The following is an 18,054-nucleotide window of genomic DNA, read 5'->3' as shown; positions in this document are numbered from 1 at the left end:
TTGAGAAATTTATTCAAGGTCTTTCCTGACTGTTAAGATCAATGTAAAAGATCTCATGATACCGTTTGATAACGAAATAGTGACTACACTTTAAAGGTAATTTATTGGCTGTAAGATGCTTTGGGTTACTCTGAGGATGTGAAAGGCACCACATAATGCTAGGTTTTCTTCCACCTTTTAGAAAACGCAACTTGACCCCTCACTGTGATGATTTCGTCAGGATTGTAGACTCACTGTTTGGGCAATTATGGGTATAAATTCATATATTAACACTGCAAAATGCTATGCATTGCACCTCCCTATTGGGACAATTCGTAAGAGTTCAAGTTATCGCAGTAATATTTTGCTATGGCAGCTCTGTAGCTAGGGGAGTAGGCAACAATTCAAAGAAGCAGGGGAGAGTCTAACCACCTGTGAAATATTTCTGCTGTCGAGACCCCCCGACGCCTGTCATTGAGTGGCTGCTTCTAGGCTGGGCTTTGGTTTTGGTGTGGCAATCGGCGGGGGGGGAACCTTGATGTTGGGGAGAACCTGGCAGCAGTATCTTTCCCCTAAATGGCCCGTAAAGTGGCCTAATTGGCTACCAGCTAGTGTGTTGACCCTGCCTCTGGCAAGATAGCTTAGAAGAGGGAACACATTGGGGAGCCAACCTGAAATGCAATCTTCAGATTTTAATGCTTGCAACAGCACCTCTGTGGGTCCAGTAAAATTCCACCCCTTGAGTCCAGTCTCACCATTGTGACCTCCAATTTTTGAATTAATCTATCAATTTGTAGGCTCGTGCCAAAAAAATTACCATGAAAGTTGCTGTATTGTTGTAAAAAGCCGACTGTTTCACTTACGCCCTTCAGGATAAGGAATCTCACACCTCACCTCCCAAATTATATGGTGAACCCCTAATGCTCTCTGAAGCAATTGTTATTCAATAAAGCCTTCCACCACCTTCTCAGGGTAACCATTGTTGGACAGTAAAGTGGCTTTTCCAGTACCATCCACATACAGAGAACAAAGGGAAAACAGTGTGACATCCTTTGTGTTCTATTGATTAAGATTGTTAATTAGTTATTCACTGACTAATCCATAATACTATCATACAATAATTTCTGTTTTTTGCTTTTTAGATACCCAATCACCAAGCCAAGACCTGGCTGCTATGGAGATAAAAGGGGGCAACCAGGTGTCAGAACGTATGGAATACGAGACCCCAGTGAGACATACGATGTTTACTGTTATGTGGGAGACACAAATGGTAAGAAGCGTTTGTGGTGGCTGGCCCTTTTCATCAGTAACATTGCCTTCCTGTTGGCAATTTTAAAATAATTCTTCATAAAATGTTCCGTGCTGTCAATGGGATAGAAATTCAGCTGGGCCCTATGAATTTCTTTTGGAGTGTTGTCATCACTTTGTAGTCAAGCCTTCTCTTTGAAAATGTGCATGGAATTTTTACATCCATCTTAACAGTCACACACAGCCTCTAGTTAATTGTTCCGTTGAAAGATGGTATCTTCAACATTCCCTAAGTATTGCATTAATATAGTAGAGTACTACCTCCCTGCTAATATAAAACACATTTGCCTTTTTCTCGAAAGAACATCATTTAAGTAACGTGGGTGAGCTGTTGGCACCTGTCACTGACAGCTTGTCCATTTCAGGAAAGCATAACCTGTTCACTTGCCTCACCAGCGAGCTTGTACATCTATTGGTGCATGAAAATAAAGAAGTGTGGTTTGTTACGAACATACAAATTAGGAGCAGGAGTAGGCCACTCAGCCCCTCGAGCCTGCTCCGCCATTCAATAATGTCATGGCTGATCTGGTTGTAACCTCAACCCCACATTCCTGCCTACCCCCGATAACCTTTCACCCCCTTGTTAATCAAGAATCTATCTAGTTCTGCCTTAAAAATATTCAAAGACTCTGCTTCCACTGCCTTTTGAGGAAGAGAGAAAAAATCTCTCCTCATATCTGCCTTAAATGAGCAACCCCTTATTTTTAAAGTGTGACCCTAGTTCTAGATTCTTCCACAAGAGGAAACATCCTCTCCACATCCACCCTGTCAGGACCCCTCCAGATCTTAAAGGTTTCAATCAAATCACCTCTTACTCTAGTGGCTATAAGTTTAACCTGTCCAACCTTTCCTCATAAGACAACCCATCCATTCCTGTTCTTAGTCTAGTAAACCCTCTCTGAACTGCTTCTAACGCATTTGTATATTTTCTTAGACAAGAAGACCAGCACTGTACACAGTATTCCAGATGTGGTCTCACCAATGCCCTGCACAACTGAAGCATAACCTCCCTAATTTTATAATCAATTCCACTCACAATAAATGATAACATTCTATTAACCTTCCTGCATATTAGCCATTTATGATTCATACACTAGGACACTCAAACCCCTCTGAATCTCAGAGATCTTCAACCGCTCACCATTTAGGTAATAAGCTTCTTTTTCAATCTTCCTGCCAAAATAGACAATTTCACATTTTCCCACATTATACAACAATTGCCAGATCTTTGCCCACTCACTTAACCCATCAATGTCCCTTTTGTAGCTTCTGTACTTCCTCTTCACAATTTACTTTCCTACCTACCTTTGTGTCGTCTGCAAATTTAGCAACCATACCTTCGCTCCCTTCATCCAAGTCATTTATATAAATTCTAAAATTTGAGGCCCCAGCACTGATTCCTGTGACACACCACTCATCACATTCTGTCACTCAGAAAAAGACCCATTTATGGCTACCCTCTGCTTCCTGTTAGCTAGCTAATCTTCTACCCATGCCATTATGTTATCCTCTACACCACGAACTTTTATCTTCTGCAATAACCTTTGATGTGGCACCTTATCAAATGCCTTCTGGAAATCGTAAGTACAGTACATCCACCGATTTCCCTTTATCCACAGCACATGTAACTCCATCAAAGGACTCCAATAAATTCCTTAAACATGATTTCCCTTTCACAAAACCATGTTGACTCTGCCTGATTACCTTGAATTTTTCTAAGTACTCTGCTATAACATATTTAATAATAGCTTCTAAAGTTTTTCCTCTGACAGATGTTCAGCTAACTGGCCTGTAGTTTCCCGCTTTCTGTTTCCCTCCCTTTTGACTACATTTGCTATTTTCCAATCTAATGGAACCTTCCCCGGATCCAAGGGGTTTTGGAAAATTAAAACCAATGCTTCAACTATCTCACTAGTCACTTCTTTCAAGACCTTAGAGTGAAGTCCATCCAGACCTGGAGATTTGTCAGCCTACAGCCCCAACTATTTGCTCAATATCATTTCCCTGGTGATTGTAATTTTCCTGAGTTCCTGCCTCCCTTCCATTTCCTGATTTACAGCCATTTCTGGGATGTTACTTGTGTCCTTTATTGTGAAGCCTCTTGCAAAATACCTGTTTAATTCATTTGCCATCTCCCTACTTGCCATTATCAATTGCCCAGGTGCACTTTCTATAGGACCAATGCTCACTTTGTTAATACTTCTTATTTAAACATCGATAGAAACTCTTACTTTCTGTCTTTATATTACTAGTTAGCTTTCTCTTGTCCTCTAATTTTCCCTCTTTATTAATTTTTTTTGTCATTCTTTGCTGTTCTTTATATTCTTTCCAATCTTTTGATCTGCCACCTGTCTGCATAATTATAGGGAGAAGTGACAGCGTGGTGGTATTGTCACTGGACTGGTAATCCAGAGACCCAGGGCAATTCTCTGGGGATCTGGGTTCAAATCCCACAGTAAATACCACCATCTACTGTGGGATTTGAATTCAATATAAATCTGGAATTAAAAGTCTAATGATGACCATGAAGCCATTGTTGACTGTCATAAAAACCCATTTGGTTCACTAATGTCCTTTAGGGAAGGAAATCTGCTATCCTTACCTGGTCTGGCTAATGTGATTCTAGACCCACAGCAATGTGGTTGACTCTTAACTGCCCTTGTTCAAAGGGATGGGTAATAAATCCTGGTCTTGCCAGTGGTGCCCAGCTTGCATGAAAGAATTAAAAAAAAAATACTTAAGTTTGATGCTGTCTTTAACTTTTTTTTAGCCAAACCCCAGATTGTGGGGTTTGAATTTTCTCATTGGAATATATCTGTGCACCTGTGCATTCTGTGCATTCTGAAGTATCCTTTTAAATGTCTACCACTGAACCTCAATTGACCCATCTCTTAATCTCATTTACCAGTTCACTTTAGCTAGCTCCGCTTTCATGCCTTCATTGTTGTCCTTATTTAGGTTTAAAATACTAGTCTTGGACGCACATGTTACTCACTCAAAACAAGTGTAAAATTCAATCATATTATGATCGCTGCTACCTAAGAGTGCCTTCACTATGAAATTATCAATCAATCATAGCACAATACCAGGTATACTATAGCCTGCTCTCTGGTTGGCTCCAAAGTGTGCTGTTCTAAGAAACTATCCTGAAAACCTTTTACGAACTCCTCACCTATGCTACCTTTGCCCATCTGAATTTTTCAGTCCATATGTAGATTAAAATCCCCCATGATTATCACTTTGTGACAAGCTCCCATTATCTTTTCTTTTATACTCGTCCTATCACGTAGTTACAATTAGGAGGCCTGCATACCACTCCCACAAGTGACTTCTTGCCTTTATCATTTCTCGTCTCAACCAAAACCGATTCTACATACTGGTTTCCTGAACTTAGGTCATCCCTCTCTAATGCGCTAATACCAGCATTAATTAACAAAGCCAACACTTCCCTTTTCCCTTCCTTCCTGTCATTCCTAAATGTCACATACCCTTCGATACTCAGGTCCCAACCTATGTCATTCTGTAGCCATGTCTCTGTAACCGCTATCAGATCATAATTATTTATTTCTATTTGCGCTTTCATTTCACCTGTTTTGTTTCAAATGCTACATATGTTTAGATACAGAGCCTTCAGTTTTGTCCTTTTATTATTTTTGTAGCATCTCGCCTTATCTGCTAATTTACTTTTTGGTGTGTACTCGCTGTCCCTTCCTGTCACTGTCTGATTGTCATTTCCCATATTAACACCTTTTTCTCTTGCCTTGTCTCTACTCTTTGGTTTATTACATCTTCCCAAATTTGAGCCCTTGCCCCAGCTATTCAGCTTAAAATCCTTTCTACTTCCCTAGTTATACAGCTCGCAATGATACCAGCCCCAGCACGGTTCAGGTGTAGACCATCTCAGCGGTACAGATGTTTGTGCTTAAATTACTTATCGAATTATTTTATTCAGTTATTTATATTTTTTAATATATTTATTAATCTTATCACAAATTCCTGTACTATTTTAAACCTTAGGGATAGAATAGACCTTGACCACTTATTCAGATACTCACCAAACAGTTATCTTCTCACCCTGTAGTAGAGCAAGAACCAGTTCCTATAGGGTGAAAAAGTTTGAAAAAGCAAAGGAGCACCTCCTTTCCTTCCTCACTGAACTCCTTGAGCTCACCAAACTCTCACACACCCTTGAGGTCGCACACTCAGTGCTGGTTGCACTGAGAATGACTGGATTTATATGCTCTAAACAGAGGGATTAGCTGAGCCCAGGTACATCAAGATCAATTCAAGCTAGTTTCCTCCAGTAACTATTTCAGCTGTTGCCTGGAGAGGCCACTGGATGAAACTTAGAATTTAAATAGTCCTTGCAGTTAATTGTTAAATATAAACAAGATTAGGTTTTTTAGAAAGATGTTTAAGTTTCCCTTAGCTCACCAAACTCTCACACTCCGTTGAGGCTGCACACTCAGTGTTGGTCACATTGAGAATGTCTGAATTTATATGCTCTAAGCAAGGGGACTAGCTGTTACATTTATGTTCTTGAAACAGACATACTTGATGGAAAGTTTGTAGAGCCACAGTTTATGGAGACAATGGTGGGTAAATGGGTGTCAGCTGCACTCCTGAAATCTAAAAAAGCTCTATCCCCCTTCTGCTCCATTCCTCTCACATTCTCACCCCATTCTTTATTGAACCTGGCGCTTTCCATTCTGGTTTCATTTTATGAAGCTCCTTGAAATGAGAACAGTGAAGCAGTACTCTCTGACGTATATTGTCCAAATGTCAGATAATTTTGGCTATTTAAAGTAAATGGGAACAGTCAAGTATTTGGTATGGAAAATTACGGTTTCCTGTTGTATAAACTGAGTCATCCATTAAACTTCCTTCTGATGTTGTGGTTCAAGCTAGAGTATCAGTTGCTTGCTGTTGATTTTGGGCACACATTCTTCCCAAAGTGCTGAATTAGCAGAATCACATGTACCACTTGTCATTTGGAATCAAGCACACGATTTGCATCAAGCTGAAGGTAAATTAAAACCAGCAATCTAGGTCATAACTTTACCTCATGATTACTGTGATGGAACCATTTGGTTGCTAATTGCAACTGATGATGGATATAATATTTTTTAAAATAAAGCCTTACAAGAAAATTGTAAGGGAACACTTTATTTTTGAATCTTGTAAATATTCCACGTTAGCTGTGTTTTACATATTCATTACAGTTTGTGAAGAAAGAGGCGGCTTCGTATCACTTGGCCTGTCATGATGCTGTTTTCAAATGATACTATCTCTGGGTGTCTTTTGGTGGGAGACAAATCTCCAGTTCCCTGAAACTGAACACATTATTAGTTTTTTTTTATTTTGGCCATAAATATAAGGAAAAATCACAATATGAAAGAAAAGGTATGATTATTTTCCAAATCCTTCATCTCCTTGAAGTGAAACCTTACAAAACTGACACTTGTCAAAATAAATCTTTTCTCACTCATGTTCCTGTTATTGGGTTTACTCATTGCTGGTCATTTGTGTTAATTAGAAAGTTTGGAACCTGGAATGCCTGAAGTAAAGAGCCATTTGATTCAAATTTGCTACTTCAAAAGATTTATGAAAAGATTTTCCTCCACCTGCTCTACAATGCTGGTGCGTCATTGAGTATTAACAAATATCACAAAGATCTCTGGTTGATCCCTGATTCCACAGGTGTCATAGACCCTGCAATACTTTAGACAAGCCAGCCATGTGTGAACCTTAACAATGAGCGTTGGCAAGATGTTTGACCACATGGTCATGTCTTACTTTAGCCTCACATGCTCATGTGCTTTTAACAAGGGTTGGTTAATAGTGATCAGGAGCAAACATCTTGGTTGATCTTCCCCTTTCTAACCCGGGGGTCCATGACAAACTGTAGCCCCCTTTTTTCCCTCAGTGGAGATCAATTAACTTGACATAGCACGCTGAATCGACAAAACCTGTGAGCTTCTTGATCTGTATAAGCTCAATAACTCACTGGATAACTTCATTGACACTTTAGTGGAGAAAGCCAGACATTCTTCATGCCAATGCCCACATAAAGTGGTGCAATAGGAAAATACTTGAGATTCTTTCATTCATTTGCTGATGATTGTGTGGGGATACAACTTGCATCTTTAGATAAGGAAAAGGATCTCTCTCAGCCAGAGTCAACATACAGTCCATTGTTAGCAGCAAGTTAAAATATTGTCATGGTTTCCGTTTTCGTTCAATAATTTAGCTTAGTGAAACAGAGGTAAGGCCCAGAGAAGTTTCAGCAGACGTGGGATTGCCTGACTAAATTTTGCATTTGTTGTCGTAGGCATTTGCTATCAAAACAAGGATAAAATATTGTTTAATTCTGGTACCAGGGGACACAGTTTCAAAATAAGGAGGCTTAGTACCGAGATGAGGAGAAATATTTTTACTCAGAGGGTTGTGAACCTTTGGAATGCTCTACCTCAGAGGGCCGTGGAAGCTCAGTCATTGAGTATGTTTAAAGTGGAGATTGATAGATTTCTAAATGCGAATGACATAAAGGGATTAGGGGATAGTGTGGGAAAAAAGCATTGAAGTGGATGATCAACCATGATCATATTGAATGGCAGAGCAGGCTCAATGGGCTGCTCCTATGTTCCTATGTATGGGTAAAGGGGCACAGGGGCATTCACTACATACAGTCTGTATACGCATACGTATAATCATTTATTTTTCACCAGTGAGCTTCAACATTTCACGTTCTTGCTTACCCTCTTTTAATTGAGTTTGCAACGTTTTACCAACTTCTAATATCCTCCCCAAAATGACATTTCTTCAAAGGTTGTGAGAACTCTGCCTTTGCCAAATCAAACTCAAATTTTAATGAATCCTTTGCACACAAATTAAGGAAAGGTTCATTAAATAACTTGCAAAACATTAGTCCTCCTGCTGATAACAGCATGTGAATAATGAAAGAATAAGGTCAAGTGTTTGTTAGTGTGTTTTGAATTGCTGACATTGCTGTTCTAACTGAACATATTCTTTAAAAGTGAGAACTCCTTGTGAAGCAATAATATTTTTAATTTAGTTCCGATCAGTATGTTTTCTAGTGTATTTATGATAAATGGTAAATAAAACTATTTAATGAATGAAAAATCATCCCTATAGTGAATGTTTAGTGCTAAGGCTTGTGAGGGAGTAGGATGCAGCATGTTTCAGCAGGTCACTTACACATTAAAATACTTGTTAGGGCTTTGGAAGATTTTACATTTGCTCCCTGCTTTGTGCTATTCTCAACCGAGACTGACAGTTGAGCTAAAGCTGCCATTGAAAATTTTCAGCCAAGGTTTCTGGTCCTGATCAGTATACAGTGAGATCTGGCTTAAAGTGTGTGCGCATAAGGTGAGGACAAGATTGGACTCGCTTGTGAGTACCTTTCAAATTGAACATACAGCCATCACTGTCCAGCCTCACTTTTAAAGAATATGCCACTTCACTGATGTACCTGAGGTGGCTGCAGTACTTGTGGCATGAGCTAGAATCTGAAGGAAGGAGGAAAATTAAAAAAATAAATTAAAAGGATTATATTTTCCCTGTAGGTGCTAAGGATTAAAGCTGAGTTTCTTAAAGTTAAATGATGGTTATCACATCTAATAAATAAGATGCATGGTTCAGTAGTAATTGGTACTATTGGTGGAAATAATGAGGTCATGCAGCTGGGCCCTTATTTGAACGGATATATTTTCTGTCTGAATTGGATGACAGATTTCCTTGAAATACTTGACTCCTTTGATGATTGGAATAACAAGATTGTTATCATTAATTAGTTGTGGCTTCAAAGTTTGAGATTTGTCTCCTTCACAGCAGGTTACTTTATGCATTTGTTTTAAGTTTTATTATTTGAGTCTCTTTGTTGTATTCTACCTCCTTAAGATCTAGTTACAAGTAGACCTGACTTCTCTCCCATAAATCAAATGTTATTTCAGCAGAGGATTTCTTACAGGATTTGTGCTGTGCTTTGTGGGCTATGATGTTATGAGTTGAACAAAGTAACAAACCAGCACAGTTATTGTGCGACAGCAAGGAGAAGTGAATGTGTGTTCCAGGGCTGCCAAGGACTTATGGTTATCTATTTGAGTTACTGGCTGGGGTTATTTTTTAACTTAGGTGGCAGGCATAAAACTGGTCTTTCGGATCAGTAGCCCATTATAGAAATGCTGCATTTTTATTTCAATCAAAATCAATGTGTTGAGTTGAAAACCTGCGTCCCTTTGTTTAGTTTGCATCCTGTTTTTTGCATGGAGCAACATTTGGAGGTGAAGTGCTCTACCCCTCAGGGCATAAGAGAAGGGAATTGAACATGACAGGCTGAAGGAACAAGAATTTCCCCAAAACATATGAAAAGATACTGTAAATGTTTAAAATATAGAATGAAGACAAACAATGCTAGACTAGCAGTCAGCAGTTGCATAGAGAAAGACAGGTTAACATTTTGGCAACTGACCGTTTGTTAGAATGTTCTGATAAAGCGTCAAAGCCTGAGAAGGCAACCTATTATCTCTTTACAAATCTCCGAATATACAGTGCTCCTCTTTAAGCATATCCCTGCCAACCAACCACAAGGCAGGGGTGACAGTTTTGGAAAGCCATTGGTGGTTCACCTTGAAGGAGGTCTGTGATGATGGGCAGCTAGCAAAGAGCAAAACGAAATAGATATGAATTAAACTGACATAAAAACAAAAAAACTGCGGATGCTGGAAATCCAAAACAAAAACAGAATTACCTGGAAAAACTCAGCAGGTCTGGCAGCATCGGCGGAGAAGAAAAGAGTTGATGTTTCGAGTCCTCATGACCCTTCGACAGAACTTGAGTTCGAGTCCAGGAAAGAGCTGAAATATAAGCTGGTTTAAGGTGTGTGTGTGGGGGGCGGAGAGATAGAGAGACAGAGAGGTGGAGGGGGTTGGTGTGGTTGTAGCGACAAACAAGCAGTGATAGAAGCAGATCATCAAAAGATGTCAACAACAATAGTACAATAGAACACATAGGTGTTAAAGTTAAAGTTGGTGATATTATCTAAACGAATGTGCTAATTAAGAATGGATGGTAGGGCACTCAAGGTATAGCTCTAGTGGGTTTTTTTTTTATTTTATATAATGGAAATAGGTGGGAAAAGGAAAATCTTTATAATTTATTGGGAAAAAAAAAAAAGAAGGGGGAAACAGAAAGGGGGTGGGGATGGGTCCCCTCCCCCATCCCCACCCCCTTTCTGTTTCCCCCTTCTTTTTTTTTTTCCCAATAAATTATAAAGATTTTCCTTTTCCCACCTATTTCCATTATATAAAATAAAAAAAAAACCCACTAGAGCTATACCTTGAGTGCCCTACCATCCATTCTTAATTAGCACATTCGTTTAGATAATATCACCAACTTTAACTTTAACACCTATGTGTTCTATTGTACTATTGTTGTTGACATCTTTTGATGATCTGCTTCTATCACTGCTTGTTTGTCGCTACAACCACACCAACCCCCTCCACCTCTCTGTCTCTCTATCTCTCCGCCCCCCACACACACACCTTAAACCAGCTTATATTTCAGCTCTTTCCTGGACTCGAACTCAAGTTCTGTCGAAGGGTCATGAGGACTCGAAACGTCAACTCTTTTCTTCTCCGCCGATGCTGCCAGACCTGCTGAGTTTTTCCAGGTAATTCTGTTTTTGTTTTGAATTAAACTGACATTGGGCAGACTTTCCTCTTCCTGAGCCTAGGCATATTGGATCCCTTGGACAACATATAGAGGAAGACTGGGCAGGAAGGGTAGCACACCCCATTGACTCCTCCTCCTCTGACTTTTTTCTCTGCGCTGCATCTAAGTGATCCAATAAACTAGATGTAGGAATTGGAAAATCTGCTCCAATGTTTTGAGGTAATATCAAAGACAAAGAACGAGAATTCTTTGGATGTAGCTTCCGGATAATGATGAGATAACAATAGTGGTAAATATCCTCCTTGATTTCATGGTAGGCAAACACATTACGAGGCATCATACTGGGATATGCAGACAAGAATATCCCACTTGATCTCTAGGTACACAGATATTAACCTTTCCCTTTCAAATGCCAATGTAGGTACAGAAACAACTGCCTGAACTCAAGAAAGGTGTTAGTTGAGACTATGAGGAGCAAAGAGAGAAAAACATAGATATATCATTTTTTAGCCTTCAAGTATTAATTATTAGGGACAAGCATAACACCAGAACAGGGAACGGGAGCAACAAAAATGTATTAGTAAACTATTTATTGAAAATGGTTTTGGAAAGGAATTAAAATACTTTGGGAATTTGGCAATTTAGATATCAATTTGTTTAGTACTATGATTTCTTAGGATGTCATTACCAAGTCAGACTGATCTTTCTCTCTTGTTTAATAGGGTTTGTGTTCCATGTGTCAGCACCAGGAAAGATGACATTTGCTCAATCACAGCGGGAGTGCAAGCGTAGGAACGCACAGTTAGCCACAACTGGCCAGTTACATGCTGCGTGGAAGCAAGGTCTGGATCGCTGCGACTATGGCTGGCTGGCAGATGGCAGTGTACGTTATCCTATTGTCTATGCCAGGAGTCAGTGTGGAGGGGGCCTTGTTGGAGTGAGGACCAAGTATCGATATGACAACAGAACTGGATTTCCAGATCCTAATACGAAGTTTGATGCCTACTGCTTCCGAGGTAAATAAATGTCTGGAAATTTGCACTAACATTGCTAATAGAATAGGAGGGTAAACTTTATAAATTCACCTTTACTTGTTGGGAATGCAAATGAAAATGTGGACCCTGATGTTCAATGAACCATATCCAATTTTCTGTCCCATCAGCTCTTGATATACCATCCTGGTGGGTGCAACTACATGCTGGGAATATAAAATTACCTCTAGGATGTTATGAAGCATGCAGGACAACAAAATGGAAATAATGTGAAAGAAATAACCTATAGGATTATCTCCTTTAGCTTTAACTGAGTAGTGTTTGGGGTGTCATGGTTTTTTTTTTGAAGGGATTGTGGTCTCATTTCCTGCAGTATGGCTGTTGAAGGGAGTTCACAGCACACATTTACACAGGTACAAAGGGGACAGATCTCTCCCCAGACCCTACCATGGAGCAACTTCAGCAAGGTAGAACTTCCAACTGCCTCAAACTTGCATCCCTGCGTTGGGCTCCTTCATGTCTGTATCAGGAAGCCTACCTGTAGTAGGGTTGCAGTAGGTGTGATCCTTTACTTCCAGAGGAGGCATATGATATTAAGACTTTCTATTATGGAGCTGACAAAACTGAAGCCAGTGGGTGTCTAATTGATTGATGGGAATACATGCACTGCAAAGGAGAAAGTGATAGAATCTATGACATATGATGTATTTCTATTACTTCTTAATATACCTATCTAAATTTGGCAGATGCCTTCCTTACTGTCAATGTCCTTTGGGAATTTGTGGAACTAACTGCAGGTGATGAGGAGCTTTCCACTTATTCCAGTCCTGCCTAGGGAGATATGCCTTACAATTTTGAATATTCACTTCTACTTTGAGACACGAATGTGAGACATCGGAAGCAGTAAATTAATTTGACATGTGAATCTCTGTCAATATGCCTTTATAATTTGTCTCTGTGTTTCTCAATTATCTGTTCTTTCTTCTTTACAATTTTGTCTCTCTTCTGCTTTCCTCTCTTTATTGTCTTTTGTCTATTTATGTCTTTCTCTCCTGTCATGCCACCGTCCCACGTTTCTGGCCTTCCTCTCGCTCTTGCATATCATTTTATTTATCTCTCCTGTTTTCCTCTTCTGCCTCTCATGCTTTCTTTCCTATTATTAGAGCTGGGAAATGTGCTAAAACTTTATGGGCGGAATTTTATGGCCCCGTCTCGGCAGGGGTGGGGGCCATAAAATGCAGCGAGCCGTTCAAAAGTCCATTGATTTCGGCGGGACTGTAAAATCCCGCTGGTGTAAAATTCCACCCTATAACCCATTGCTAATATCTCAACTGGCCTACTGTGTCTAATTCTGGGCATCACAATTTTGGAAGGATGTCAAGGCTGCCTTGTCATGCTTCCTCATCACTCTTTTGTCCCTTTCCCCCTATACTCACAGGGACATTTACACACTGAGAGATTAATTAAAACAGATCTGACAGAGAATTTGGTTGTAAAAGGAATGTTAGTTTGTTTGGAAATGAGAGTGCTTGTACTAAATGCTTTTCATCTGCCATTAGTTGTGGCCAACAGCTTCATAAAAACTCAATTGGAAAATGCATTCCCCAGTGTAATCTTCATCATCCAAACCAGAAAAATCCCAGATTTGATTCCTTGTCTGTAAAAAAATTAATTTGTCAAAGTTTAGGTAGCAGCTGGGAGACCACAGTTGATGAGGCCCCCATGATAGGGAGCTATCGTTAGAGTTGGAATATGTGCTAAAACTTTATGAATCACTGGTTATGCCTCAGCTGGAATATTGTGTCTAATTCTGCGCATCACAATTTTGGAAGGGTGCCAAGCTTTGGAGAGAGTGCAGAGGAGATTTGGTAGAATGGTACCAGGGATGAAAGACTTTAGTTATGTAGAGAGACTAGAAAAGCTGGGATTGTTCTCCTTCAAGCAGAGAAGATTAAGCATAAGTTTAATAGAGAAGTTCAAAATCTTAGAATCATAAAAAAGAAGGATATTTGGCCTATCTTGCCTGTAATATTTTATGCAGTAGGTTATTATTACCCATAATGCTTAAAAGAGCGATGGTAGCAGAGATAATAACATTGGTACAACCAAATCTAAAGGGGTGAATAAATTCCTCTCTTTTCCACTCCTGAGGTTAGCTGTGGCAGAATTTTAATTTTTAGTAAATTGTGATTTTTCAATTCAATATGTACATGACCGGATGTAAAGTTATGTGAAGAAAGAGAACAGCCAGATCTCTTGAGTTAACAAGTAAGGAAAAAAACTAAGATAAAAGCAAAAAACTGCAGATGCTGGAAATCCAAAACAAAAACAAAAATACCTTGAAAAACTCAGCAGGTCTGGCAGCATCTGCGGAGAGGAACACAATTAACGTTTAGAGTCCGAATGACCCTTCAACAGAACTAAGTAAAAATAGAAGAGAGGTGAAATATAAGCTGGTTTAAGGGGGGTGGGACAAGTAGAGCTGGATAGAGGGCCAGTTATAGGTGGAAATAACTAAAAGATGTCATAGACAAATGGACAAAGAGGTGTTGAAGGTGATGATATTATCTAAGGAATGTGCTAATTAAGGGTAGAAAGCAGGACAAGCAAGGTACAGATAGCCATAGTGGGGGTGGGGTGGGGTGAAGGAATCAAAAAAGGCTGAAAGGTAGAGATAAAACAATGGATGGAAATACATTTAAAAATAATGGAAATAGGTGGAAAAAGAAAAATCTATATAAATTATTGGGAAAAAAGGGGGGGATCGAAAGGGGGTGGGGATGGAAGAGAGAGTTCATGATCTAAAATTGTAAAACTCAATATTCGTCCGGAAGGCTGTAAAGTGCCTAGTCAGAAGATGAGGTGCTGTTCCTCCAGTTTGCGTTGAGCTTCACTGGAACAATGCAGCAGGCCAAGGACAGACATGTGGGCATGAGAGCAGGCAGGGTGGAGTGTTGAAATGGCAAGCGACAGGGAGGTCTGGGTAATGCTTGCGGATAGACCAAAGTTGTTCTGCAAAGCGATCACCCAGTCTGCGTTTGGTCTCTCCAATGTAGAGGAAACTGCATTGGGAGCAACGAATGCAGTAGACTAAGTTGAGGGAAGTGCAAGTGAAATGCTGCTTCACTTGAAAGGAGTGTTTGGGCCCTTGGACGATGAGGAGAGGGGAAGTAAAGGGGCAGGTGTTGCACCTTCTGCGGTTGCATGGAAAGGTGCCATGGGAGGGGATTGAAGTGTAGGGGGTGATGGAGGAGTGGACCAGGGTGTCCCGGAGGGAACAATCCCTGTGGAATGCCGCCAGGGTGGGTGAAAGGAAGATGTGTTTGGTGGTGGCATCATGCTGGAGTTGGCAGAAATGGTGGAGGATGATCCTTTGAATGCGGAAGCTGGTGGGGTGATAAGTGAGGACAAGGGGGATCCTATTATATTCCTGGGAGGGAGAGGAAGGTGCGGGGGCGGATGCGCGGGAGGTGGGCCAGACACGGTTGAGGGCCCTGTTAACCACTGTGGGTGGAAAACCTCGGTTAAGGAAGAAGAAAGTGGCATCATCAGAACAGATGCTACGGAGGCGAAGGAACTGAGAGAATTAGATGGAGTCCTTACAGGAAACAGGGTGTGAGGAGCTGTAGTCGAGGTAGCTGTGGGAGTTGGTAGGCTTGTAATGGATATTGGTGGACAGTCTATCACCAGAAATTGAGACAGAGAGGTCAAGGAAGGGAAGGGAAGTGTCAGAGATAGACCATGTGAAAATGATGGAGGAGTGGAAATTGGAAGCAAAATTAATAAAATTTTCCAGGTCCAGACAAGAGCATGAAGCAGCACCGAAGCAATCATCGATGTACAGGAGAAAGTTGTGGGAGGGGGCCGGAGTAGGACTGGAACAAGGAATCTCAGCATGATGCTGAACTCTTCTTCCGCCGCCTTTGTCTCCATGCTCACTTCTTAGGGCAGGAGTCCTCTCTGTTCTGTTCTGATGATGCCACTTTCAAAAACAGTTCCTCTGACACGTCTTCCTTCTTTCTTAACCGAGGTTTTCCACCCACGGTGGTTGACAGGGCCCTCAACTGTGTAACGCACCTCCCTACTCCCCAAAGCCTGTCCACCATCTACAAGGCACAAGTGCCCGGATGAGTGCAGCTCCAACAGCACTCAAGAAGCTTGACACCAAAGCAGCTCACTTCATTGGCACCCCATCCACAAACATTTACTCCCTCCACCACTGACGAACAGCAGCAACAGTGTGTATCATCTACAAGATGTGCTGCAGAAGCTCATCAAGGCTCCTTATACAACACCTTCCAAACCCGTGACTGCTACCATCTAGAAGATCAAGGGCAGCAGACACATGGGAACACCACCACCTGGAATTCCACCCCCCCCCACCAAGTAGCTCACCATCCTGATTTATATATCACTGTTCCTTCACTGTCGCTGGCTCAAAATCCTGGAACTCCCTTCCTAATTGCAGTGTGGGGGTACCTACACCACCAGGACTGCAGCGGTTCAAGAAGGCAGCTCACCACCACCTTTTCGAGGACAAATAATGATGGACAATAAATGCTGGCCCAGGCAGCGAAGCCCGCATCCTGTATATGAATAAAAAAAACGTTCCGACATTCTTTTGGTGGCCTTGAAATTCCATGGCTGATGTAAGCTGGAGACGGTCTCTTTTAAGCTGTAATCTGTCTTTTTCCAAAATGGATGCTATGACATTTGAAGTTCCTTTCTTTTAAAAGTCTCTTTCTCTGCGATGTATTCCAAAATGTAACAGAGATAGGGTCACAAACTTGAGAATAGCAGAGTGAGAGATGTGATGTTACATTCTGCAATCATCTTCTTGATATTACTGGTGCATTCTACAGACCTCTTCTTTTGCTGTAACAAACATACAACCTTACGGTCATAGCTTTTCACAAATGGGGTTATGATCAGATAACAGCTGGCTATTACCACATTACAGGGCAATCCATATGAATGAAAGAGTTTCAAACTCCCATTATCAAACCTATCAAGGTGTCATTGAAACAGAACAGGTCCTTAGTCGTCTCAATTTCTCTGCTCCTCTCACCCATTCTAACCTGTCTCTCTCTGAACTTACTGCACTCCATTCTCTCAGGTCCAACCCTGACATTGTCATCAAACCCGCTGACAAGGGTGGTGCTGTTGTTGTCTGGCGCACTGACCTCTACCTCGCGGAGGCTGAGCGTCAACTCGCAGACACTTCCTCCTAACTCTCCCTGGACCATGACCCCACCACTGAACATCAAGCCACTGTTTCCAGGACTGTCACTGACCTCATCTCCTCTGGGGATCTCCCTCCCACAGCTTCCAACCTGATAGTCGCCCAACCTCGGACGGCCCGCTTCTATCTCCTACCCAAAATCCACAAACAGAACTGCCCCGGTAGACCGATCGTCTCAGCTTGCTCCTGCCCCACAGAACTCATTTCTCGTTATCTTGACTCCCTTCTCTCTCCCCTTGTCCAGTCCCTTCCCACCTACATCCATGATTCCTCTGACACCTTAGGTCACATCAACAATTTCCAGTTCCCTGGCCCCTACCGCTTCCTCTTCACCATGGACGTCCAATCCCTCTACACCTCCATCCCCCACCAGGATGTTCTGAGGGCCCTTAGCTTCTTCCTCGAACAGAGGCCCGAACAATTCCCATCCACCACTACTCTCCTCCGTCTGGCTGAACTTGTTCTCACGCTGAACAATTTCTCCTTCAACTCCTCTCACTTCCTCCAAATAAAAGGTGTGGCTATGGGTACCCGCATGGGCCCCAGCTATGCCTGTCTCTTTATGGGGTATGTGGAATATTCCTTGTTGCAGTCCTACTCCGGCCCCCTTCCACAACTCTTTCTCCGGTACATCGATGATTATTTCGGTGCCGCTTCATGCTCTCGTCAGGACTTGGAAAAATTTATTAATTTTGCTTCCAATCTCCACCCCTCCATCATTTTCACGTGGTCCATCTCTGACACTTCCCTTCCCTTCCTTGACCTCTCTGTCTCAATCTCTGGTAATAGACTGTCCACCAATATCCATTACAAACCCACCGACTCCCACAGCTATCTCGA

At 41.4% G+C, this 18,054-nt stretch overlaps 1 protein-coding gene across 3 annotated transcripts in view; it reads left to right on the top strand.

Annotated features, from left to right (window-relative positions):
* The window catches only part of LOC121276870 (versican core protein-like), a 228,990-nt gene that overhangs the window by 26,419 nt on the left and 184,517 nt on the right, over positions 1-18,054 (top strand). For all 3 annotated transcript variants that reach the window (XM_041185460.1, XM_041185461.1, XM_041185458.1), the window contains exons 6-7: positions 1,122-1,249; positions 11,703-11,996. In XM_041185460.1, coding sequence (XP_041041394.1) covers positions 1,122-1,249; positions 11,703-11,996 — 422 coding nt within the window. The remainder of the gene's footprint in view (positions 1-1,121; positions 1,250-11,702; positions 11,997-18,054) is intronic.

This window comes from Carcharodon carcharias, chromosome 4 (assembly GCF_017639515.1).
Source record: "Carcharodon carcharias isolate sCarCar2 chromosome 4, sCarCar2.pri, whole genome shotgun sequence".
Taxonomy (NCBI): Eukaryota; Metazoa; Chordata; class Chondrichthyes; order Lamniformes; family Lamnidae; genus Carcharodon; species Carcharodon carcharias.
This window is presented reverse-complemented; position numbering and strand designations above follow the sequence as displayed.